The sequence below is a fragment of the Neolamprologus multifasciatus genome, chromosome 22 (genome assembly GCF_963576455.1).
Source record: "Neolamprologus multifasciatus chromosome 22, fNeoMul1.2, whole genome shotgun sequence".
Lineage (NCBI taxonomy): Eukaryota > Metazoa > Chordata > Actinopteri > Cichliformes > Cichlidae > Neolamprologus > Neolamprologus multifasciatus.
This window is the reverse complement of record NC_140459.1, coordinates 33324347-33351399: the sequence shown is the minus strand read 5'-3', so window position 1 is coordinate 33351399 and position 27053 is coordinate 33324347. Positions and strand designations below refer to the sequence as shown.

The window sequence follows — 27053 nt, the reverse complement described above, 5'->3', positions numbered from 1 at the left end:
TCTAGCAAGAAAGAAAATTAGATGTGACAGGAGTGACTCAAACAGACAAACTCTTGCTCTGGGGCCCAGTTCTGTTTCACTCACCCAGAGCATCACAGGGCAGTGGCCATGGTGGTTGTAACACTGAGAAAGAAAATGACTGCTTTCTATCTCACCCGCTATTCCCAAAATATTAACAATAGAACCACCAGTAGTCCATGATAAAGTGACTGGATTGTTCATCCACCAGCTTTTGCCACATTAGCACTCGAGGGCATGTCGTCTACTGCCTACTGAGCAACGCTATTAAAGGACACACCTTTGGCTAAGCAATTTGTATGTGCATGAGTTCTGCTGTGACACAACTATGATGACTCATCAGCCTGACGACCTTGCAGACAGCCATCTGCAGCTGATGGAGCAGAGGTCAGCTGACAATCAGGCCAAACATCTATAAGGTTTTTTTTAAACTGCGGTTGCAATTTGAAATCAGTGTGACTCACTACGCCGTCTGTCATGTGTTGTAGAAGTCACATGACTGTGGGTATATGTGGAAAATACATGGATTATCACCCTCTGCACCACTTACTGAACAGATAGCTGAGTACTTTCTAATCACTTTACAAGGCTTTGAGTGCTCAGGTAGAGTAGAAAAGCCCTGTATAAGAACTATATGAGTCCATTTATAATTTTATTGAGCTAGTTTGTTTTTAAACTATGTCTTAAAGATAGATGAACACTGTCTTTGTCCTTGTCTTTGTCTCTATAGCACTGCGGCCAGTGGACAGTAAGCTTTGTCTGGGTATTCCTCCAAACACCACCCAACTCTGCCACATAAGCTGTCCTGTTGATTGTGAGGTATCTTCGTGGAGCACGTGGGGACCCTGCACGTATGAAAACTGTCAAGACCAGGTAGCCAAGAAAGGTAAGCGATACTGTTAGGGTTACAATAGTATATTGTGTCATGAAGTGACTAATCAAAGGACTTCTGCAGGGTTTACTTTCCTGAAATCTCCCTTTAAAAATTGCATACCCCTTCATCTGCCCTACGATTGTTTTTGTGCCCCAATAAAGCAAATAAGCCAAACAAATTTGCAGTGCATTGACTTTTACCCAGATTTATAATGTACAAAACATTCTACCTTCATATTCTATAGTATGTATTAAAAATGTTAAACTTGATGTCAGTGTTGCCAACTTAGCGACTTTGACGCTATATTTAGCGAGTTTTCAGACCCCCTAGCACTTTTTTTCTAAAAAAAGTCGCTAAAAAAAGACGTGAAAGACATTACAAAAAACAATAATTGCTAAAAGAAATTTAATTTGTAGTTCTAAATAAATTCTAAATGCATTTAGGACGTTTTTTGCTCACTTTATGTCTCGTCCACGATGTTATTTCTCTCTCCAGCAGCGTAGGTTACAATTACATTAGCATGACCAATTATGCAAATTAGGTGATGACGTCATTTAGCGACTTCTAGCGACTTTTAGGACAACCAATAGCGATTTTCCTTACTGAGGAGTTGGCAACACTGCTTGATGTTGACAATGAAGTCAAAATCAATTACAGAAGCCATGCAGTTGGATGCTGTTGTGGTGATGTTAGTCCATCAGTAGAGTTGACACAGTCACAATCCCTGGAACAGCAGTGTCCACCATGACTCTGCCTTCATGAAGAACATCAAATTAAAAGGATGACTAGAAATTGTTGAAATAGATCCTTTTTTTACTTTTATCCTCCTTGTGTCACTCTCAGTCCATTTCCTCCCTTGAGATACTTTGTCAGACCTTTTTTGCAGCTGTATAACCTGCGCACTTCAGAAATTATCTGCCAACTTCAATTTGCAGTCACGTCATCAATAAACACTAGTGAGTTGGTTTCACATGTCCGTGCCATGTGGTATTTTTTGAATCATGAGGCGTTCCTTTCCTTATCTTTGCTTTTCTCTTCCTTCTTCTTGTGATTCAATTTAATCTTGTTTTCATAAGTTTTTATTTTTGTTTTGTTTGTTTGTTTTCAGAACTATTTTTTTCAGAACGGTTTTCTGTCAACATCTAATTGTCACGGGCTGCCGGGGCAGGCCGTGTGAAAATATAAACGGACCCAAGATGCAGACTGCGTAGTTGTGAGCGAGCTTTAATAACCAAAGGGGTGGAGTACAACACAAAGCAGGGGTGGCGAGAAACAGAACTGAAAATACTCTAAACTGGGAAAAACTAGAACTTAAACAACAAAACCAGAACACGAATCAGAGTACCTTGGCAGGGAGAAAGTCCAGGAAGACGGAGGAACAAACACAGAATGACGGAGGGGAAAAACACAGACGAACCAGCAACTAACAGGCAGACACGAGGTTAAAATACACAAAAGGATAACGAATGATTGAGACACAAAAGGAGGGCACAGCTGGGAGTAATCAGACCTGACGAGACAGGGGAAAAGCAAACTGAACACACTGAGAACAAACACGGACCTTCAAAGTAAAACAGGAAACACATACACGTAATGACATAACACACCAACTTAACACAGACTGGGGGACACAGAACATAGGAACATGAACCATGAAACAGAAGAGTACAAACACCCAAGGTAACCAAAACCACAGACTAATAATAAACTAAAACATAAACACGGAGTCACAGATCCGGACCATGACACTAATCTTGTGTTCCTGTTGTTGGGTTTTACCAGGGGTGCGAAATTTTACTGTAAAGCCAATGATTTTCCTTCATGAAGGCATTTCATTCAGAAAGGTGTCTCTTGATTGTAGATTTTGTGATCAGCCACTTTATTCGTCTCCTGTGTCCTTCCAATGTCACCGATGTCACTGATGTCACTGAGCTGGATAAAGAATACATCAAATTGCTGACTTGGCCACTCCTAAAGTATTTTCTATCTCTCTCATAGGTTTATTTCAATTTTTCATGAATGACTTGCATCAAGATCTCTCTGGACCTCATGTTGACATTTCCAGTGAACAGCCACTAAATAGTTCAACACTTGAATTGAACTTCAGGTCCTTTGTGACTGAATAAAGAAACTGATTTTCAGTCAGTTTTGAATGTAAAGTTGGACGTCTGAAAATATGGGACTATGTATAAAAATGCATGTAAGGAATTCTGTTAAACCTTTTAAAACTGGAAGTCTTCACTGCACACACATCTTTTCCCAGTGAAATCTACCGTGGTACAGTACAGTGTCAGATTTATATCAAAGTAAGTGTACAACAGCAAACCGAGCACTTGTTTTCACTTTCTGAATACCACAAGAGGGAGGTTGCCATCATGTTTTCCTATATAGACAGCCGATGACATCCTTGACCAAGTCCCAAGCTATGGCTACGTTCACTCTGCAGGTCTTAATGCTCAAATCCGATTTTTTTGTCTGCTCGTTCACACTACAAATAAAATGCGACAGCAAACGCGCTCTAGTGTGAACGCTCAATGCGTCCTCATGCGCAAAAGAAGACGTCACACACAACGCGCTCTGTTTGGACCCAGAGCAACAGTATTGTTTGACAGATGGCCTTAATATAAAGACTTCGGACTTCACGTTTCCCAATTTTTGCTTTAAGTTATTTTGTTATTTACATAATAATGTAAATAACAAATTAATGATCCTTATTGCTGTTTTAGAGGAGCGGTGCATCAAAGGATAGTTGCAGATTTCTGTCAGTACAAATAAAATGTTCATGTTTCTCCAACGTTGTCTTCCCAACAGTTTCACGGGATGGCCGGGAAGCGTTCACGATGTCTCATCGGGCGCTGATAATTGGCGTCTGTGTTGTGTCAGTGACGTAAAAGACGGATTTAATACAACCTGACCGTTCAAACAGCAGTCGCTTTCTGAAACATCGGATATGTATCGGATTCAGTACCACATGCGAAAGTGACCCAGATCGGATTTGAAAATATCGGATTTGTGCCGTTCACACTGTCACACCACGATCGGATATGGGTCGCAGAGGGTCAAAAAAATCTGATTTGATGCGCTTTCGCCTGCAGTGTGAACGCAGCGAAAGTGTCCTCAATTTATGCAGTCAGCAGTGTTCAAGAATAAGACGTGACCTGGATGAAACTGCAGCGCTATCATCTTAATTAATGTTAATTAGCCACAGCTGACTGAATTTAGTAGATGACAGTTGCAGTTTCAAAAGGTGAAATGGTTTTAGGACACAATGAATAATAATAATAATAATAAACTTTATTTATAAAGCACACTTAAAAACCAAGGGTATGCCAAGGTGCTTAACAAGTAACATAGAGAATAGGAGGAGGATAATAGAAATAGGACCAAAGCAAGTACTAGGTATGCAAGCAGGTAGCTGTCACTGATACATAGGAAAGCAACAGGTACAGAGCAAACAAGAATTTAAATGAGCATAAAAGTGCATGATATAAAATCATAAAAGAAATATTAAATAGAGGGAAAGGCAAGATTGAATAAGTGGGTTTTTAGTCGTGATTTGAACAGTGCAATGGAATCAGATGCGTGGAGGTCGAGAGGAAGGTTATTCCACAGTCCCGGGGCAGCCGGAGCAAACGCACGGTCACCCCGAGACTTCAGCCGAGATCTGGGTTGGGTCAGAAGTAGTTGAGTGTTCTAGCAGGAGTCTGTGGTTTGAGAAGTTCACTAAGATAACTTGGCGCTAATTTATTAATAGTTTTGAATGTAAGGAGTAATATTTTAAATTGAATACGGTACTTTATGGGCAGCCAATGCAAGCTAGCTAGAACAGGAGTAATATGGCAAAATTTCCTGGTACCAGTCAAGAGGCGGGCTGCTGCATTTTGGACTGTAATGCAAAATTAAAAATAAACAGAGCCAAAATCTTCATGTCAAAGCAAAGATTCATCACCTATCACATAGCCTTCACTCCTGCCTTTCAGTTATTGCATCCATGATACACTCTGCAGAGAGCAAGTCAGTGATGACTGAGAGTATAGCATTCAGTCCTCATCTTGGTTTATACAACCCTAATCCCAACCTCAACTCTTGCCGTTCAAACAATTTCCCAAATTAATTAATGGATGTCTTCAGGCATTAGTCATGTGCAACATATAACAGACAATCAACGCAGGACTACATAGTGCAAGTGTGCAAAAACTGCAAAAGAAACAGAACAATACAGGCACAAGACAGCGCAGACACAAACATGCAATAGAAAAGTGCAACAATGACAGTAGGTTGTGCAGAAAGTAACTTGATATATGAAGGTGTGTGTTTGTGTGTGTGTTAGTCCAGTGTGTTCAGGAGTCTGGCGGCTTGGGCGAAGAAACTGTTTGGCGGTCTGGCAGTGAGCGCCTGGTACCTCTTGCCAGAAGGCAGCAGATTGAAGCTTGTGTGTGAGGGGTTTTCCACAATGCTGGCAGCTTTGTGGAAGCAGCGGGTGTGATAGATATATGCATCACACTATTCATCATGCAAATTTCTTTGAATCTTTGTTAATTTAACTCCTAATCTGATCCAATCCAATTTTATTTATAAAGCACTTTAAAATAGCCAGCACAGGACCAAAGTGCCGTACAGAAAATAGGTCAAAAACAATACAATAACAGAAAACAGCAAATATAAATAAATAAAACACACAATACATAAAAATTAAAACAGCCCTATATTAAAAAACAAGATAAAACCGCAGAGAATCAACTAAAAACAACTAAAATAAAACTAAAAATCTCTAAAGAGAGATCGTTCCACAGTTTTGGAGCTGCTCCAACAAAAGCATGATCTCAGTCACTTGTGCTACATGTAACAATGGACTGCTAAAAGCAATATTTCAATAAGAAACATCTGGTGAAAAAATATGCTACAGTTGTACACAAGCGTACACACAGGGGTAGCCATAGTTTATTAGTTTGAGATCATGTAGCTCATTAGATTTCTGTTGTTCCCCCAAAGGCTTTAAGTTGAGGAAGAGGAGAATCATCAATGAACCAACAGGTGGGACAGGAAACTGCCCCCACCTGGTGGAGGCCATACCATGTGAAGACCCGGGCTGCTACGACTGGCTGGTGGTTAAACTGGAGGACTGTATCCCAGATAATGAGGAGAAGTGTGGACCAGGAACCCAGATCCCTCAGGTCCAGTGTTTCAACAGTGACGGTGAGTATATGTGAACATATTTATCCTAGTCCGAGCTTTAGGAGTAGCTGGTCTCTAAAGTGCTTTGAGATTGCCTTTAAGTTTTGGTTCCAAGCAAAAGCTACTGTGGTGTTTTGACACTTTCCATAAATTATCTATCACTCTGCTAGCAAAACATCCCCAGGGTATCTTCATACTGTAGAAAACTAAGAACACTGATGATTTTCTGTAGTCAGGTCTCTCTGAGTAGACAGAAGATAATGTTTACAGAAGGTGTAATTCACACAGAGTCACGTGACAATTATGCTTAAAATTGTCTACTTTAAAAATACTTTATGTAATTTTGGCACATTATGTGCCATCACCACAGAAACAGTGCCAGTGGAAAGTCAGGGGCATTTCTCCACTGTCAGAGTTTTCCTGTTGCCCTCTGTGCAGGTATGGATGACAGTTTGAAAACCTGCGGTCCCACTCGCACTCGCTTTATCACACAGTTGTCACTGACATTTCACATGTTGGGTTCAAATACTGAGGAGGGGTAGAGGAGGTAATCAACTTCCATAATAACAACACTGGTCCGGCCGGGTTGAGTCAAACGATGATTTTAATGACACGCGTGGGAAGATCGCCCGCTGTACGCAGACAGCGCCGATCCCCGACTTACAGAGCATAAGCAGGTGTTTTATACCTTTCCAGGCTTAAATTTACTGACGCCCTTAAACGTCACTCAGATACAGTTCATACATAGGTTTCAAAATCACAATGACTTAAGACAGTTTAAAAATAACATTGTCTCCGTCTCCACAGCAGATGCTTCCTGTCAACATTCTGACTTTCACTTCCTGTCTGGAAAACCAAACTGTTCCTCTTTTTGCAGAGACAATTTTAGAGTTGCAAGCAAACATGATTAACCTCTCACCTATAAATGAGATAAAGTCTACTGTGTGTTTGTCAGCATGAACTGCACTCAGTTTCAACTTGTAACCTTTTCCACCAGACAGAAGGCCAGCACGTACACATTTAAGATTATAACAAGCATTCAAAAGCATTTAAGATTATAGATTCAACTCAACAGTTTAACGTGGTTATAACTGCACCTGTAGTAAAGGCTAATCGGGTACCAATATGTTTAAACATCTAAATACAATATCAATACTGCAGATTATGTTATTAATGCAATGGTAATGATGATGATTATTAACAATAGTAGTAAAATAATTTCTAATCCCCCACACACACTAGGCATGTCACACAGATAGAAGCACAATAAGGAGTAAGATGTGAACATGAGTGAATTTTATCTTTAAATGGAAAATTGGACAGTGGCTTATAAATGTGTTGATAGACATCAACTCATCATGATGCACATGCCTTTAAAGCTGCTGTGAAAGCTCGCCTAAGGGTGGGTGATAATGTGCACATCATACTTTAGGAGGCTGTGTGGCACCTGTGCTGGGATGTTTCTTACACCTTTTACGATGATTATTTATTTCTAAGTAGTCCATCGATGATTTTACCGTAGTCTGCAGTCCCATTCACATCTCTGTGTGTTTTTCACAATCAAAAGATCATTCAGTCATTCAGTTCAGGATTCCTAGGACCATCTGATACTCAGCCCAGCTTGTGAATGATGTACTGAAATGTCAGTGAGATGTCACTCCCATTTCCAACATATAAATTTATAGGGTTTATAGATCTGTTAGCCATTTGTTGTGTTTAACTTATGTATAACTTTGGCAGCACAAAGCAAAGATGAAAACCAGCACAAAGAGACTTTCAGGCCGCAGCTTGAATGCTCATCACTGCAAACAGCCAAAACTGAATTTACACTTTCCCATAATTAATAATTAATTCCCCAAATTAATATCAGGTGATTGTACCACAAAGAAATGCAGAAACAAGAAGCGAGATCAATAGGCAGAACAGCGGGGACCCCGAGGGCTAACACCTGCATGCACTCTCCGGATACAGATGCCGTTAAAAATATGATAAAAAACACAATTGTCCATAAAATTCTGAGCTTGATTGTGGAGTAGTACAGTCCACAATATAAAAACAAGAACACGAAACACAATAACAACAAAGAAAGAGAAAAAAGGACTTGGTCAGGCCAGAGCTGCTAACACTGGCTGCCAGCTTGGAGCGGCGCCAGAAATGATCTATTGTTGCTGTTTATTTCAGTTTTTTTGTTTTTTAATTTAAGGCAATAAAACTGTGATGCAAAAGAATTTACAATGTTGGTCATTAGTTACATTAGTTACCACATTAGAAAGTGCAATTTTTCCTTTAGTCATTTTGGCAGTCCCACCAAGAAAAGCAACATTTCACACTCAGCCTTTATTTTAAAGTGACTTTTTGAAGGAAATTTGATGTTGCTTTCTTAGCCCTGTTTAATTGAATGAATGTTATTATTATCTTTTAACTTTATAACACATTTTGAATTTGGCACAGTACCATAATTCTCTTTTTATTCACCCAGGTGAATATGTGGATCGACAACTCTGCCAGGACGCCATCCTTCCTATGCCATTTATCTGCGAGGTGCCTTGCCCCAAGGACTGTGCCTTGAGCCCCTGGAGCTCCTGGTCTCTCTGCTCCCATACCTGCTCTGGAAAGAACACGGAGGGCAAACAGACCAGAACTCGTTCCATCCTCGCCTATAATGCAGGAGAAGGTAGGAACTGTATAAGGAGAGCAAAGCAGCGTTGCAGCACTCATGAAGCTACAGTATAGGTAAAGGTAATTCTATTAAAAATGAATATGTGCCTCTCACCTGAGCTCCTCAGTGTACGCTGGGTCTTTCAGCAATGACATCAGCATATTTAATCAATGCAAATGTTTAACTTAATAGTACAGAAGTCCAATTTACACCTTTAAGAATACAGGGGTAGGTTGAAATTGGATGCTTAATAATAAGTCTTATTTTTACAGCATGTTTTTTATTTTCCATTAAGGACACGAGAAAGCAAAGTGAAATTTAACATTTAACATTTGAACATAATTGAACAACATTTGAAAACGTTTAACCAAATCAACTTTAAACATAATCTAAATATCGCATCAAGTGAAAATCTTGATGGAGGCTTTTATTTTCAACATCAAGGATTATTGATGTAAAGTTGTAAAGGGTTATTCAGCAAATTTATTCACGTATGCTTTTACCAGTGTTTCTACAATAAGTTGTCTTATGGCACATATGCTTTGTGATCATAAATTTCTCAAATATTCAGATCCATCTGTCACAATCAGCAGGGCTGACTGTGTGTAGAGTGAAGGGTGGACCCAAATGCAGACAGAAACAAAATGTGAAACATGACTTGAATAACAGAAAATGAGCCGTTTATTGAGGCTGGCAAAATAACTGTAAACAAAAGGCAAAATGCAAGGCTAACAATAAACTAAACTGGGTGAGCTAAATTAACTAAAAAACCTACAACAGGAACATGGACTTGACATGAGGAAACTTGACGCAACTTCTTGGCTTGAAAACAAAGCAGACGATCTGACAATGACACACTGAAAACAGAGGACTTCAATACACAGGAGGTGATTAGGGGAAGTGGGAACACATGGAGGAACAGCTGACTGACATGAGCCTAATGACAGGACAAGGGAAGTGAAACTAAATACAATGAACAAAGAACACACGACCCCTTCAAAATAAAACAGGAAACACTGAAACTAGACATGACAACACAAGCTTAACAGACCTAACACGTGATGAACGATACAAGAACTCAAACATAGAAACCAAGGAAACAATAAATAATAACTGCCTTTCCTTAACTAAAGCTAAATAGGAATGACACAAACTAATCACAAATCTAAAATGAGACAAATACAAAATGAACTCAGAGCGCTGGGTCAGAGACCCAGCCTGTGACACCATCATGTTTTGGGTTTATCAAGACTACGTATTCTGCTCACAACATCAGCAACAAGTCCAGGTTAAACTTGCAAACCACGTCTTTGTACAGACTGTATACACATAAAGTGCTCACTTACTTAGCATTACCATGTCCTTGATTTCTTTAGTGAATATATACACTGTATGTGTATATACGCATACAGTGATGAAATATTGTAAGTGACTGTATTTAAAATTTGTGTCTTTGCACGTACTTCCGTTTGGACAGCAATTTTTCATTGACCATTAATCATCCCAAATCTCAGCTGCATGTCACTGGATATGGATGACATATGCATGGGCCAGATGCTGACTGGTTGAGAAGTGGGTCCGAATAGGGAACGAAGCAACCGTGGAGTTTACCAGGAACAGAAGAAGAGAGAAAAAATACAGCATGAAAACCACAGATCGTGGCTGTGAAGGTCACTTATCATTGTTTTAAACACTCAGTTTTGTTGGTTAGCTCACTACCTTCCATCATATTCTGGGCACCTTCTGCTGGCTTTGTCTTGGCCGGTGATTGTTTTCAGACCCTCCAGAATGTCCTTGCATTATTCCCTAAAGCCACTCCTCCAATTTTCTCTTGTAGTTGTCACTTCCTTTCTCTTTGTCTAGCACGTTCACTGTTTTTGGCAGCTTGGGGATGGCCTGCCTGCCTCCATAGAGCCGTATTGCCACAGTGAGGCAGTGTTCAAAATATGTGGTACAGCGAGTCTTTGGACCACTCTGTGCTGCTGTTGGCCCATCGCCAGCTGCAGATAAGAGCGTCGTTATAACTTACAAAGACCTGAAGTGAGAAAGAGTGTAAAAACAATGAAAGTGTCAACTGTCACTTCCTTCACTTTCCTTATTGCTGCCCACCTGTCAACCAGTCAGCATCTTCCAAGATGAAAATCTGACCTGAGGTGGCATTCCAGTAGAAATTCCTTCCTTTTTCCAGTCTCCTTTGCTTTTTGAGTCCAGAACAAATTCATTCACCCACTTCTCTGAGAAGCACAAGCGAAATACGTCTTGTGCAGACTGGTTAATGTTGTTAGCTCTTCCATCTTATTGGACAGAGATCTTAGATTTCTCGTAATGACATATGATATGGAAGGTTTTCCCAAGACTTTACTCTAGCTCTGCAGCCTGTCTTTCTTCACCTTACTTTCATGTGGAGCTCCAGAATATAAAACAGTAGTTACTGTGTCAATGGAGCCATTGCTGAATGGCTCCTTCCATAATCAGAGTTGGGTAAGTGGAAATATAGCAAGTAAGCTACTGAAGCTTAAATGTTTTAATACATCAACTGCTGGAGATAAAAGGTTTTTAAGAATTCTCCTCAACCTCTGATGCTTGATATATATAGGGAAGGACCACATCAGTGCTGATCAGTTCAGCACTGGAGCACCAGATGTTAAAGTATGGTTTAGGGATTTTGCAGCCTCTGCGAAGACTGAATCTGCAGTGTACCGTATTTCCTTTTTACAATGTGCTCCTCCACTACATGCTTCACTTCTGATGGACTGAGATCACGTGTATTGCTGGAGCAATCTGAACTTCACCAAGAGATTTAAGTGGTACTTTCTGGGAGTCAACTCTAACACCAGCCCGTTCTCACTCCCGAGGCGTAACATGCCGACGTTTTGTCACGTCCCGCGGCGTTCCTGAGGAACGCGAAAGTAGACCTTCGGTGTTCTTATGGTACGCGGCGGGTTATGGCCGAAATCCAGTGCAATGACGCTCCCGCGGTAATAGACGTTCCAGCCCTGTATTCCAGCCTTAACCTAACCTTATCCCTAGCCCTAACCATAACCTTTTTCCTGACCGTATCCAGGACTTTAATGATGTTAAATAGCGTGTTTCTAAGCGTTTTGAAGAAAAAGAGCGAACATGTGTAGATTGAGTCCATACGGTTCTCATATTTCCTAATTTTTCCGAGGTCGTCACTTAGAAACTTGGTGGGTAGCCGAAAACGTAATATGTTGACGATTTGTCACCTAACGTAAAATGTTACGCTGTGGGAGTGAGAACGTGTTGCTAACACGGGATTTAGTGGGGTGGGTCTCAGTTAACTCAGGCAGTAACTCGGCTGTGGAAGGCAAAAGATTTGTGAATGACTCACTGATTTGGGCCATCATGTCCTTGAGAACATAATCCCTGCCAATTACCTTAGCTAGGTTTTTAAGTTTAGGGAGGTTGGAATGGGTACTACTATATCAACTGCCTGTCTATGGAGTTTAGAGGTTTGCTCATCTACTAATATGATCCTATTAATGGAGCAAAACCTTTAAGAAAATCTGTAATTTTCTCCCACTTTCTTATCATCTAAAGCGATACCATTGATCATCACAGCATTAGAGATTTTAAATGGAGAGTTGGGTTTTTTTTTTCAACAATATCCAACTTTTCTTAAGACTAATCTTCATCAGAGGGTGCAGTTTAGAACTGTAACAAATGTAACTCCCCCAGACCCTTTATTTGGTTACAAAACCTTGGACCTGTGTTTAGCTTTGTTTAGGTGATAAAGTGTGTGAGATTGCAGGGAAATAGCTTGAGGCTATGTGTTTTAAACACTCACTTTGTCTGACAATACAGGAGTACAATGAACAAAAGGTTGCAGTTACTATGTTAGCAGAAAATGAAATCCACAGAGAAGTCTGACATGAATAATAGACTGCACCAACGATAAGTAGGGACGAATAAACAGACATCAGCCTTTGGCCATTTTGGATGATGTACACGCCCCAAGAGAGAGCAACTTTAATGACAGCCACCAAATATATACATGTGCATGACATGTCAAACAAAACACATCCCATTGGCCGTTTCCATAATTTGAGAGTATATGCTTTCTTTCATGTCAACATACTATACGTTGAAATGAAACATTGCCATTATTATTTGATATATAATTCTTATTGTGTTACTTTTCAAGTGCCTTCATCATTAAAAATGCTAACAACTAAAAACAGCATTTTGGATTGTGTTGCCTCTCTTGGAGTTTATTCAGTAAAGAAAGAAACAGAAAATTTTACATTAGTCTGAGTGACAAAATGCATTAAATTATTAAATGCAACATTAAAAAAAAGAAGTCTTATTCCCTGTTACAAACGTTTAAGGTGGCAAGGTGCCACTTTCTTTTTGAACATGTTCACAGATCGTGAAGTGTGTGTTACACAACTAACATGTAACATACATACCCTGACACACAATTTCTGTAGATAAGACAGTTTCCTACAATAGATCAGAAATCCTTTTTTATGGATCAAGGAATTCAGTAAGGACTCTCCTGGCCCTCCTACATGCACCTTTTTTCAGGGTCAAATTCAAGCCGTTTTTAAGCACTTTCAAGGTCCATGTTCAAGCTTTTCCAGCACATTGCCACTGTCATAAATTACATATTGATACAAAAACATGCATACGCAGAATCATTTCACTTTTTTTTTAATCGCACAAAAAAGACGGTATTATGCTAAATGTCATTTGGCAAATAACTTAACAATAAAGTGAGAAATATAATAGAATTTGTCTTTTTGGTAGGCATTGAATTAAAGTATCAAAAAAAATCAAAAAAAAGTTAATGCAATAACAACTCAGAACAGTGCAAAAACAGATGGGGGAACTGCATATTTGCTTCACATTACCTCAGTAAGACCATGTGCAAAATCATCTTAGACTTACTTAAATGTTCCCCCCCCCCCTTTTTTTTTTTTTGTTAAACACAGAAAAAAGTACCACACAAATACTACAAAAGCAAAATGATGCATTATATGCATATAGTGTAAAAACTGAGAAAAGGCATAGAAGCATATTTCACCAACAAATCTAGATGTGCAAATGACTGAATCAACCTGTCAGATCTGTTGAGAAAAATAACCCACAAAACAAGAAAACTGCACCAAGTACATCAAAATAATAAGGGCAGGGCCTATGAAGGAGTGTCTTTCAGTTCCTTGAGTTTGTCAGTTGACTGTTTCTCCAGAACCTCCAGACTTTTTTCCTTTTCTTTTGCAGCTCTTTGAAGCCCATTGGACACATCCTTCTCCATTCTCTTCTTTTTGGTTTTTATCTCTGTTATCTCCTCCGTTAGTCCTTTGGTCTGCTTTGCTTTCTGTTCATGTTACTTTAGAAATCATTGGTCCTCAAGATACATGGGATACTTCTGCCTGGCTGCAGCTGCAGTAGCTCTTTTGTGTAGACTACATTGCGCAAACCTCCTACATGGTTTACATGGTCAATAACGATCTGCAGAGCAATCAGTGAATGCTGTTTAAGGTTCTCAACCATTCCCTCGTTAGTCAGTCAGTCAGGGTGCTTGCTAATCAGTGCTTTTGCAACTCTGGTGAAGTCATCATCTTTTTGCTATGCCTTGAAAGTGTACATGAAGCTTTTTCAAATACGTCATGCTTAACGTCTCGTGTCATTTGTGTCCGATCTTGCATGAAGGCAAGATTTCCCCTTCCAAGTCTGTACTCAACATCTACTGAGAAATTGGGTATATTAAAGAACTCCGGCCACTGATGGCTTAGCAGTTGTAACGTCCCAACAGTTGACACGATTTCAGTGTTTGCTGTGCATGACTGATCACGTGTTGGGTTATGAAAGAGTTGTTAGATGAAGAGTTATGAGAGGGATTTTTTTTTAGTGTTGCTCTTTCACCATAATTGATTTGCCTCTTTAAGGCAAATCAACTATTTAAGTCAAACTGCAGAGGGCATTATTGAAGTCTTTATCTTCGTACTGTGGTTTAAAATGATACTGCAGCAATCTGGTGTCTTACACATCGTTAACTTTCTAATATCATCTTCACCGATGACAACTCTCAGCAACATCCGCTGGTCTATATTCAAGTAATTCTGAGAAAAGACATATTTGTGTGAACTTCCAACATTTCAGTTACTGTCACTTAGCACATACTCAGTAGGCATTGCCACAGCAAATTCTCTAAAAATGTATGATGTTTATTATTTATTATCAACAACAATATAAAATTATGCACAAAATGAATTACTAATGTCAAAAAAATTAGTGGTTGTGTATTTATACATAATTTAACTGACTGGCTTCGAGTTAACCAGCTAACCTTCACACTACATGCCCGCTGGACCTGCTAGCTGCTCCTTCCTCGCCAGACTGCTGTTACACTGTGTTGAATGTAGAAGCCATGTCCGAAGTTCACTCTGACACCTCTGTCTTTCTAACTGCATGTGTATATTTAAGCGTGTAAAAGCTGCAGATAATAAGACCAACAGCAACAGTATTTTGTCTCTATCTGCCATTGTTGAAGTGAATCTCATGTAAATAATAACGTGGCGCACACCGTTGACGTTGCGTGAGTAAATCTCCAGGTTAATTCGTCCACACCTACAGGTGACTCGTCAGCTGTTTACATGTGGACGAAAGGCCCAAACCCATAGAAAAATATGCATTTTCAAAAATACCCGTGTACGTGTGGATGCAGCCCGAGTTTGAGGACAATTAATTCCTCCTGCTGCCTCAGCAGAGCAACAAATATCATCGTAGACAGTTCCCAACCTGTTTTTAACTTGTTCAGCCTGCTTCCGTCAGAGAAGCGCTACAGGTGCCCCCAAGGCCATAACCACCCTTAACTCGTACACACACCAATAACACAGTCCCACTCAGCCATTTTCCCATTTCCCTTTATAAACCACCACTGTGCAATACGAAATTCTATGCGCAATAAACGAAACAAACTGTTTATTTACATATTTACTTTTTTCTTCTTACACCAGATTGTATATTTGTACATTTTTATACATTTTATATATATAGCGCAGCAGAACTCCCCCCCCCCCCCCCCCCCCCCCCACATGTTAGCACTGAGTTGGAGATGCTCTGTATCATATTTAACAAATGTCTATTCTATTCTAAATAATAAAGGTTGAGTTTAAGGATAAAGTGACTGAAATGAACCCAGAACTGAACTGTGTATTTTTGCATTGTATTATATCCTAGGAGGCATTGTGTAACTCAATACTAAAAAATCACCTTGTAGTTGATGTTGTCACTAAGTAGCTCTACAGTATAGTGGATTACACATTTACCTAAGTAGTGAACAAACCTTGGTGGTTGTGTCAGGAAGCTGTAAACCTGCCGTAGTGACCACTTGTGAGCAAGGAAGTAGTTTGTTAATGTTGTGAATAGTTCCCTTCATCAGGGCAAGAGCACTGAATCACAAACAGTTTGTTGCAACTCATGTCTTAAAACTTATTTTTTTACTTTGGCTTTTGATTCTGTGTAGTTGGCTGGTCTAGTTTGTTGTGTTGTTACCTATTGTTTGTTGTCCTCTTTTATTGTTTGTTTTAACTGTCTCATGCTTTTACTGACTGTGAAGCACTATGGTCAACACTGTTGTTTTAATATGTGCTCTATAAATAAATTTTGATTTGATTTGATTTGATTTTGGAGGAGCGTAAGACTGAACATGCTAACACAGGATGCTACACAGATGTCAGGTGCTCAGCTGGGACAAAGTGCTGAAAAGAGTGTCACTGTAGTTTGTTGGTTAGTTCTTTTTGACTCGACCTTCATAAGTAAATGGTAAATGGTAAATGGACTGGTTCTTATATAGCGCTTTTCTACTCTTTCTGAGCACTCAAAGCGCGTTACACAACATGTACATTCACCCATTCACACCCATTCGCACAAGCACATTTTTCTAAGTGCTTTCTAAGGTAACATTCACACACACATTCATACTCCGATGGATGCATCGGAGAGCAATTTGGGGTTAGTATCTTGCCCAAGGATATTTGGCATGCAGACTGGGGAAGCCAGGGATCGAACCACCAACCTTCCGATCAGTAGATGACCTGCTCTACCACCTGAGCTACAGCCACCCCACCGTTTGTTCATAAGTGAACAAACATAAACAAAAACTAGTTAGAGATCGTCTCTCACAATTGGTCCACTGTCCTTTGCATTTCCACCTCAGATATTGAATTTGAATGTTGATAATAGTAATAACATTTTTGCTTTTTTATTACAATTTCATTTTGTTTTTAATTTCATAACCCTCACTCCTGTGTCCTGGTCATTTGTCAGCACTAACACTACCCCACTGACAACTGTACTACAATTTTCGCTTCTCAGGTGGAGTCCAGTGTCCAAACATCAGTGCTCTGCAGGAGGTGAGAAGGTGCAATGACCATCCCTGTACGGTCTACCACTGGCAAACTGGTCCATGGGGACAATGCATCGAGGACTCTTTCATTCCATCAACCAACACATCTGTGGGCCGTACTCGTGGAGATGATGTCTCCTGTTCTGTGGGGATGCAAACCCGCAAAGTCATTTGTGTTCGGGTGAATGTGGGCCAGGTTCCTCCCAAAAAGTAAGAAAACCTAATCAGCATATTTTGGCATATGACCGAATACTGTATTGCACGTCTTGTGAAGTTGAAAGGGCAAGAAACTGTCCCAGTTCATTACCAGTACAAAAACTAAACAAAAATATCTATCAATATATAATTATTCTGGGACTTTTTCACCTTCTGTCCTATTTTTATGTTTTGACTGTCTGTTCTGTCACTTGTGATAACACTGTATACACACATCAATGCAACTGGATTGTGTGAACTGATATTTTAAATAAATATGCTTTTCTGATTTATCTCCAGATGAAATGGATAGATGAATCTGGCTAAATTGTTCAACATGTAAAACAAACAATGTCAGACAATGTTTAAAGATAGATGTGAGGGCGGGGTTCGCCGGTGTGTTTGTGAACAGGACCCAAAAGCAGACGCTGAGAGAGGAACTGCATGTTCCATCCATCCATCCATCTTCATCCGCTTTATCTGAGGCCGGGTCGCGGGGGCAGCAGCCTAAGCAAAGAGGCCCAGACCTCCCTCTCCCCAGCCACCTCCTCCAGCTTATCCGGGGAAACACCAAGGCGTTCCCAGGCCAGCCGAGAGATATAATCTCTCCAGCGTGTCCTGGGTCTGCTGCGGGGCCTCCTCCCCGTGGGACATGCCTGGAACACCTCACCCAGGAGGTGCCCAGGAGACATCCTTGTCAGATGCCCAAACCACATCAGCTGGCTCCTTTCGATGTTGAGCAGCAGCGGCTCTACTCTGAGCTCCTCCCGGATGGCCGAACTTCTCACCCTATCTCTAAGGGAGAGGCCAGCCACCCTTCGGAGGAAGCTCATTTCTGCCGCTTGTATCCACGATCTCGTTCTTTCGGTCACTACCCACAGCTCGTGGCCATAGGTGAGGGTAGGGACGTAGATTTTTCAAGTAACTTGACCAACACTGGTCATGAGACACTCTCACAAACAAAATCTCAGTTTAGTAACGCGGCAACGGGGCATGCTTATGGGAAAGTAAGTAATCTAATTACTTCAATAGTAATCCCTTACTTTACTCGTTACTTGCAAAAAGTAAATTGGATTACGCGTTACTGCCCATCTCTGCAATAAGAAATATTTCTGTTCTATCTCCCGATGTACATACACAAAAAACTCAGCAAAGCTTTAGCTGTCAGTTGAGAAAGTATCACGCCAAAAAAATCAGTTTAGACTTGAGAAACAGAAGTTTTGATTCTTAGAGAACACAGTGGAGTAAGAAGTATCGTCAGAATAAGACTGGTAGAGGTCAGAAGCAAAAGATTTTAAGCGCTGCCTCCATAAGACTAAAGTGAACTTTACTGATGAGACGCAAAGTCCTGATTTCAATCCTGTTGAATGTTTGTGAACTGAAGACCGAGGTCCGTGCCAGAAGACGATCAGATCTGGAGGAGATTCGCCAAAGAAGAATGAGCTGGGATTGCTCAGGAGCCATGTGTGTGACTTCTGCAGGAACGATACGCAATTTACTGTTATCATCAGGGGGAAATTTTTACATTTGTCATGTTAATCCACAAATTTAATAATATTTTAAGTAGACATTTTAGAAACAATTAGTTTTTACAGTGCAGTGTGTTCACTGCGGCTCTATCAGATTTTCAAGGGTACTCTGTGTGTGTGTGACATGTCAGTGATGTACTTTCAGGTGTCCAGAGAGTGTTCGTCCAGACACTGTCAGGCCCTGTTTGCTGCCATGCAAGAGAGACTGTATTGTGACCCCATACAGTGATTGGAGCCCCTGTCCATCAACGTGTCAGACAGGTACAATCAATGCACACGTTAATGCTTCTAACAATGTTAGAAAGGCCACAAACAGCTAGAATGTGCGTGTGTAAAGCAGTCACCCCAATAATAAAGCACAGAAAATATGCAAATCATTATTTTAGCTGTAGCAGATAAATAATAGCAGCAGCCTCTTCACTGAAAAGGAATATCAGATATCCCAGTTCTCTTGTGAATGTTGTGACATGTTTCATAAATGCCATGGAAATGCAGTGTTTCCAACAAAGGTTCCCAGGGTTAGATCCCCAAGGAGGTTACCTGGTGGAGATGGCAAGAAGTTTGACAGTCCAGTTATTGTTGTTTTTGTTCTTTTTAAGCTAAGGTATGATGAAAAAGGATTGTGTAGCTATAGTGAGGGCTATTTCAGTGGAGGCTGACACTTCTGATGTAGCAGCTGCTTGAATTCAATTCAGTTCAGTTTTATTTATAAAGCATCAAATCACAACATCAGTCCCCTCGAGGTGCTTTATATTGAAGAGTCTTTACCTTATATTGCAAGGTAAAGACTCTACAATATAAAGGAACACGTTTCCATGTAAATATGGAAAACCAGAAGCCAAACAAATGAGTCACTCTATTTGTCTTTCATCTCTCTTATACAAGCTTTAATAGAGTGAATATTGCAGAGACATCGTTGTTGTTTGTTACATTCTCAGATCCTTCGGTCACGTTGAAGTGTGCATTAGGCTTATAAGATGCTTACTTTTAGAAGTAATAATCCAGCTGCAATGCATCCCAAAACCATTTTAATCCTTAATAGATTATCCAAACTCAATCACTGGAAGCTTTAACCTGATATAGTAATCCTGCTAGAAGTGGACTTCCTGTAAAGTCAATTATCTCTAACTGTTGTATTGGATACCATAGAGCAGATAATGGAGATGACATTTGAGATTTCACTCAATTATATTAGCCTCTCCTTGAAATGCTGTCTTCTTGTACAGGGTGAGTATGCTAGCTAGGCTAATAATAAACATTCTCAGAGGACACAAAATACATCCTATCTTTAAAAAACAGCTTTAAAGATTCAGGGCATTTTGGAAACTTCAGTTTAACGGATCAGTGTGTTCTCTTGTGGTTTCCCCTAGGCGCTAACACTAAAAAGAAGCAATACAGGAAACGGCTCATCATTCAGTTGCCAGCTAACGGAGGACAGGACTGCCCTGAGGTACTGACCCAGGAAAGAGATTGCGAGACTCCCTCTGTCTGTGAGGGATACAGGTATGGGTCCTGTTCAGTAAATACGCATTCATGCATGAATTTAAATGCTATTAATATAGTTTAAATCATTATACACCGCTCAGACACAAAAATATAAGGAATACTTTTTAGATCAGAGAATAGCATCAAGTCAGTTAAACATCTGGGATGTTGATTTGGTAACTGCATTAAAGGGGCAACAATGAGAAACCCCCAAACAGGAATGGTTTTACTCGTGTGTTTTTTCACTCAGTGTCAGAAGAGAACTACTTTTGTATCAGTACTAATGTTATGTTGAAATGTGAACAACCGAAATGAACATGGCTCAGGAAAAGGCAGACGACTACTGTGTCTGGTTGGGGGTGAGCGGAGGGAGACGAGACAAAGGACTCGTTGTGAAAATCCAGACTACATATTACAAATATTTATTAATCAAAGAAAAGGGTTCGCAAAGAAGAAATGCTCAGTGCATCTTGAGCTGGTTCTACAGTAAGCTGAAGGCTCCGCCTCCTGTTTTGCTTTTAAATATCCCAGGAACCACAAGCGAGCCTGTGGTCTGCGAGAAAAGTGCTCTATTGGGGTGATATGAGTTCATAAAGATAGGACGGGGCCTGATTATTTGAGACCTTTAGTCCCTGTCAGCACACTCGCTGCATCATTTTGGATCAACTGAAGGCTTTCCAGGCAGTTTTTAGGAAATCCTGATAATAATAATAATAAAACAATAAATGCATGAACTAGTTTTTCAGTATAAGTCTGAGAAAAGATGATTCTAATTTTACAGATACTCTGCAACGACGATGCAATATCTCCAAAATTAGAATCTAAAATTAGAAACAGTCGAGCATAAGATAAGCTCATTTTTATTGTCAGTGTTGCATTTCATTTCATTTCATTTATTTATTTATTTCACACTTGGTACAAAAAAAAAATCAAACAAACCAACCACACTTTCTATCAAAAACACTACAACCATGTGTGAAAAGGAGCAGGAAGAAGAAAATATTCTTATTAAACCATTGCAGAAGCAATGAATAATAGTTTAGCAGCATAAAGCCAAAATATTGTTTACATTATATAAATATAATATCAGAATCGACTCCAGCATCCCTTACAGCAGCGGTCCCCAACCTTTTTTGCTCCACGGACCGGTTTATGCCCGACAATATTTTCATGGACCGGCCTTTAAGGTGTCGCGGATAAATACAACAAAATAAAACTAGTACCGGTACCGAAAAAAAGAAGATTTATTCATAACACACGTGAAAAGACCCAGGAAAACCGAGTAAACGATAAAAACAATAACAAAATAACGCTGAAAACCAATAAAAACCCTGAAAACTATACATTTCACACCTGAGCCTCAACTCTCGCGGCCCGGTACCAAACGACTCACGGACCGGTACCGGTCCGAGGCCCGGGGGTTGAGGACCGCTGCCTTACAGTGCTGCAGAAGGTCAAGGTAATGCCAGCAAGTGTCTGTCCTGATGTTTCTCATTTTTATGATCCAGTACAAAAACCTAGAGGTCTTTATATCTTTAAGACACTCCTACAGTTGAACTATATTATGAACACAGGGATAACACACACATATTAATTAAAAGGTGATTATCGTCTGCAAAGCAATGAAAATATATGCTGTGCCTTTGAATGATAGTGCACAATCACAGAAATTAATCCACTGTCAGAGGCTACAAGAAGATCACTAAAGCTGTTTCTGTACAGTTATGAATTCTGACTGAAATGCTTCACATAAACTGTTCCTCTGCAGGTGAGCAGTTAACTGGTTTAATATTATTCTTTTATGAAATTTTGAGATGAAAGGAAAGTTGGAGATTGGTGCAGCTGAGCCACCCGATGGCTTTTTAAGTCATGGATTAATTACTGCCACCGTAAAGGCTCGTGGTATGTAGCCCATTAATATAGATAGATTAATCATATTAATCTGATAACATGTATTATCTGATAATACAATATATTTAAAACCAGTCTAATAAAGTTTGTTAATCCTAACTTCATGTTTATAATAAACAAGCTCCTTCACAAGTAAAAAAAAAGTGGGGGGACTTTTTTCACTCAGTACCTGCCAAAAACTAATATGCAATGCTGAATATGATGTTTTCTTGTGATGGTCAAATATGAACAAAGTAGACCAGTTCAATTTTCATTCAAGACTCCTCTTATAATGTGTTTTTTGACAGATGGAAAACTCATAAGTGGCGAAGATGTCAATTGGTTCCATGGTCTGTTCGGGAGGGCAGTCCTGGGAATCAGGAGCTCTGTGGGCTAGGTCTGCAGGTTCGAGGTGAGGACAATCTCACACACACACACACACACACACACAGAGTAACGCGGTAAGGGACCAGGGCGCCTGGCTGCAGCTTCACAGATAATGAGCTAATCAGAAGTGTTTCGACTGTTGAGCCTGAGTGTGTGAATAAAACACAGGAAAAAGAAATAGAGCTCAAAAAATATATATATATTATGGTATTGAGGAATGTATACAGATGTACAACAAAATAAATATATGCATATGTATCACACACAAAAATAATGGACTGACCAGGGCTTTGATGGCGGGAGTATAACCTGACCTAAACAATTCAATTCAATTCAATTCAATTCAAACGTGAGAAATTCATATATGACGTTTGTTGATTGGGATGAGTTACAAAGGGCTCTGTGTGCATTATCATCTTTGGATTTCATATTTCAGCTGCTGTCCTCTTGAGTAATGTTTTTGGTGTTGAAAAGAGATGGCATGAGTGCTAACGAAGAAGCTGTCTTTGTTTTGTAATGAAAGGTCAAGGTCAAAAAACATAAATTATCATTCAATATTAAACCGAAACACCGATCTACTGTCATGATAAAACAAATAAATCCATAAATAACAAAGTCAAATCATTAATGCCATATTTCATACAACAATCAATAACCAAACAAATTACAACATCTAATTCTTATAATGATATTCATTCAAAATAATATAGAAAAACATTCACATGGGTCCCATCAAAGTAAAGGAAATTAGCAATAAAGCTAATAAACATTAGCGCAACAACAAGAAATTTAACGCAATTCAAAACTCCCATAGGCCGTTTTGGCATTTAATCAGAGTAACAAGAGACAGGCAACACGAACAAAACTGAAATCAGATCACTCACTCAACTCCTGAAACGTTAATTTAACATTTGGCCATAGTGAAAAAAACCAAAAACAACAATATTCAATAACTGTAACCAGTAACTGCACTTAATTGTCACCAGACTAGCGTTAGCTTACCAGTGTTTTAAATGCGCAACCACGTTCCTCCGCCACTGCCTCGTTTGAGTTTTAGGATATTGGGATATTGCATTTCGTCATTTCGAGCTGATTGGAGACCAAAACAGCTAATCTGATTTTTTTTGCATCCAAGTCTGTGATTGGTTGGTTTTGTGGCACAAATATAACGCTGTAGAGAAAGAGTTGAACGTGCACGGGCAGAAATGTTGAGAGCGCGAGCAACACATTGCAAGCAAGCGCAAATGCAAAAAACGAGCGAGAGGGGCTGCTGTTGTGTGTGTGTGTGGATAATAGCAAACACTGAAATACATTTTTTGCACGCAGCAATGAATTTTGTTCACTCAAATTGAGCTTTTCTTCGCTCAAAATACATTTCTTCTCAAAATGCAACACTTGCACCTGCAATTTTTTTTATTTGTGCTCAGAATAGTGGCACAAAAATAACACCATAGTAAATGGACTGATTCTTATATAGCGCTTTTCTACTCTCCTGGAGCACTCAAAGCACTTTATACAAGACTCCGCATTCACCCATGCACTGTTTTCTATGCCTTTCAGTGATTTCTAATTAATTAACTAACATTCATACTTGATGGATGCATCGGAGAGTGAGTGGGGGTTAGTATCTTGCCCAAGGATTTTTGACATGCAGAGTGGGGGAGCCAGGGATCAAACCACCAACCTTCCAATCAGTAGATGGCCTGCTTTACCTCCTGAGCTACAGCCACCTCAAGTCTGGGTCATTTGCTCTGTCATCTCAACCCCCCCACCTGACATATATAATTAGCTTCACATATCAAATACTTTTCAAGATACTTGTTTTTCGTTTGCAATTTGGTCCAGGCCTAAAGTCTGAGGCAATGTTTTAACATTTAACATTTTCATTGGCTTTTTTGTTTCTTTAAACAATCAAAGTGAATCACGATGTGTAATTTGAGACAGATCAAAAAAGTGTGCAACTATTGGGTAAATGAAATATGAAAAAATGTAAGCAATTCTCACCTGCCAGAGACAACTAGTGATAACTTCTGAATAGTATATAATATTAAACAGGTCACAATAAAATAATTTAAAGTAAAACATGTAGAACCTTTTTTTGCATGAAATTCTTTGGCATAAAAATTAAGAAAATAGTATTTTCATTAAACTTTTATTGTACCCTATTTTTCAGACCATAAGGCGCATCAGATTATAAGGCGCACTAAGCGAAACAAAACAGTCAAATAAGTCAAACTTTCCTCAACTCATTCTTCTTGCTTCCTCCACTTCTGTACCATTGATTCATTAATGTTGAATTCTCTGGCAGCTGTTCTATTCCCATGTTGTTGCAGTATATTAATGACTAACCTCGTATTGTGGATGGATTTTCTCAGTTGTTCTCCTGACTGAAGTTTGGTCCGTTTACAGCATCCTGCCATGCGATTGCATTTGTCCCTGACCATCAGGAACCCTCATGTTATCCAGTGGAAAATAGTTAGCGTTCATCCTCCTGCTTCACTGTGTTTGTTATGCTAACATAGCTGTGTTGCTAGCCAACACGTAGCACATCATTATATACCAGCTAGTCCAACTTCAGTAACCCTACAAATGTCACTGCTGTTTAGTTTTCTGTCTTCATTTATGTTGGAAGTGATAGCAGAGCTGTATGTTTGAATTATTTCAGAAATCTCTCAGTCAAACATGCTATATCATGTTTAGGTGGAAGCTAGCAGGCTAACTTCCTGCTAACTTCTAATTCCGTTAAATTTAATAAATTCTGTTTTCATGGATGCCTGGATGTTAAACTTAATTGTTACACCAGCAACGCTGATCATTTTATTAAAGATGAAAGAATTTAGACCGTTTTTAACTCTCAATGATGCCGCAGTGTTCGTTTGACTTTGGGACCTGAAGAGACGGAGTTTAGGACCCAGATTACTCCGCGAGGCTCCTGATCACTGTAGCCATTATGCTCTGAAAATCCATCAAGTGGCTTCGTAGCTACCAAAGTCGTATTAAAACATTTTTTGACAGATTTCTAAGTGCTGTGTACCACATAAAATCGGTTCGAGATCAGTAAGCACAACCAGAATTCATACATAAGGCACACTGTTGATTTTTGAGGAAATTAAAGGATTTTAAGTGCGCCTTAGAGTGTGGAAAGTACGGTAGTTAGTAATTATCATTTAATGGTAGTGTGTATTCAAATATGGGAATTTTTAAGAGAGCTTGAATTTTTTTTTTTTTGTATTTTAGCCAATACTTAGAATCTTTTCTAAATTCCTTTTGATGAAAACAGAAGTGATGAAAGACAAGTAATAATTTCAGGCTTTTGTCTTTAATAGTTTTTGGGCCATTCATGTTCCAATATCGTCTCCGATTTCAAATTGCCTGAAAATGAGTGGATGGACCATTTTTCTAAAAAACATATATCTTGAAAAGTATTTGATATATGAAGCAAAAAATTCTCAGCAATAATTATTTGTCTCCAGACTTTGGACAATCACATTTTTAAACAAATTGAATATGGCTAAGTAGAAAATATTCTAAAACAAATGCTGATTTGACCCAGGTCTCAGAAATAAACAATATGTTCATATTTAACATAATAATTTCATTTTTTCACCATGTGGAGATTCCAGAATTTTATTCTGTTTGGACACTTTACCAGTGTTTGTGATTTTCTGCCACAACTTGTCATATTTACTTGATCCAAGTTGAGTGAAAAATGGCATTATCTTAATTTTTGTGACTATGAATTTTATGTTCAAAAAATATTCTACATGCTTTTTTTGGCAGTATTGTTAAATTCAACTATATACCATTAAAAAAGTGTCAGTCGTGTGTGTGTGAAGTGTTTTATTAGGGTGCGCTCAACATTCACTTTGCACAAGGGCAGATTTTAATTATTGGGCATGTTTTAATATATCTGTCCAAAGAAAACTTTCAGGGTGTTATCTTTAATAGATGTTGTGATATTCACGTTCAAACATTGCCTCAGATTTCAATGTGTGAAAAAATGGTCAAAGTAGGTCGGCAGACAGTCTCACAAAAAATTATGTGCTGGACAGTATTTGATATATGAAGCCAAAATCTTGCAGCAATCATTCTGTGTCCAGACTTTGTACCATAACATTTTTTTGCAAATTGGAAATGGTCATGCAGAAGGCCCGTGCTGATTTGAGACCCCTCTGTAACTTGTTATAAAGGATGATGGTGAAAAGGTTCTAACACGTGAATCATGCAGTGAATGACGTTCAGGTTAGTTGATGTTTTCACTCAGGAGTGTGCCTCCTTTCAGCCCATCACAGCAGCTGCACCATCATTTGCGAAGTCAGCAAACCTTGCTCATATTTTTTTCAGAGACAGTCTTCATAACTGCATGTTGTGGCAGACAGCAGAGCTGTTCCATGACTGCAATTTAACAAGCTGAAAGAAGAAGCTGCAGAACTCACTTTTGTAGGGTGGTCAGTGATCAGGCAAGTG

General features: G+C 39.4%; 1 protein-coding gene across 1 annotated transcript in view; it reads left to right on the top strand.

The window, feature by feature from the left end:
* The window catches only part of LOC146493832 (thrombospondin type-1 domain-containing protein 7A-like), a 157852-nt gene that overhangs the window by 80514 nt on the left and 50285 nt on the right, over positions 1-27053 (top strand). Inside the window, exons 5-11 of the mRNA XM_085148973.1 lie at positions 749-904; positions 5885-6088; positions 8547-8741; positions 17070-17310; positions 18970-19085; positions 20195-20327; positions 22508-22611. Of these exons, the coding sequence (XP_085005099.1) occupies positions 749-904; positions 5885-6088; positions 8547-8741; positions 17070-17310; positions 18970-19085; positions 20195-20327; positions 22508-22611 (1149 nt within the window). The remainder of the gene's footprint in view (positions 1-748; positions 905-5884; positions 6089-8546; positions 8742-17069; positions 17311-18969; positions 19086-20194; positions 20328-22507; positions 22612-27053) is intronic.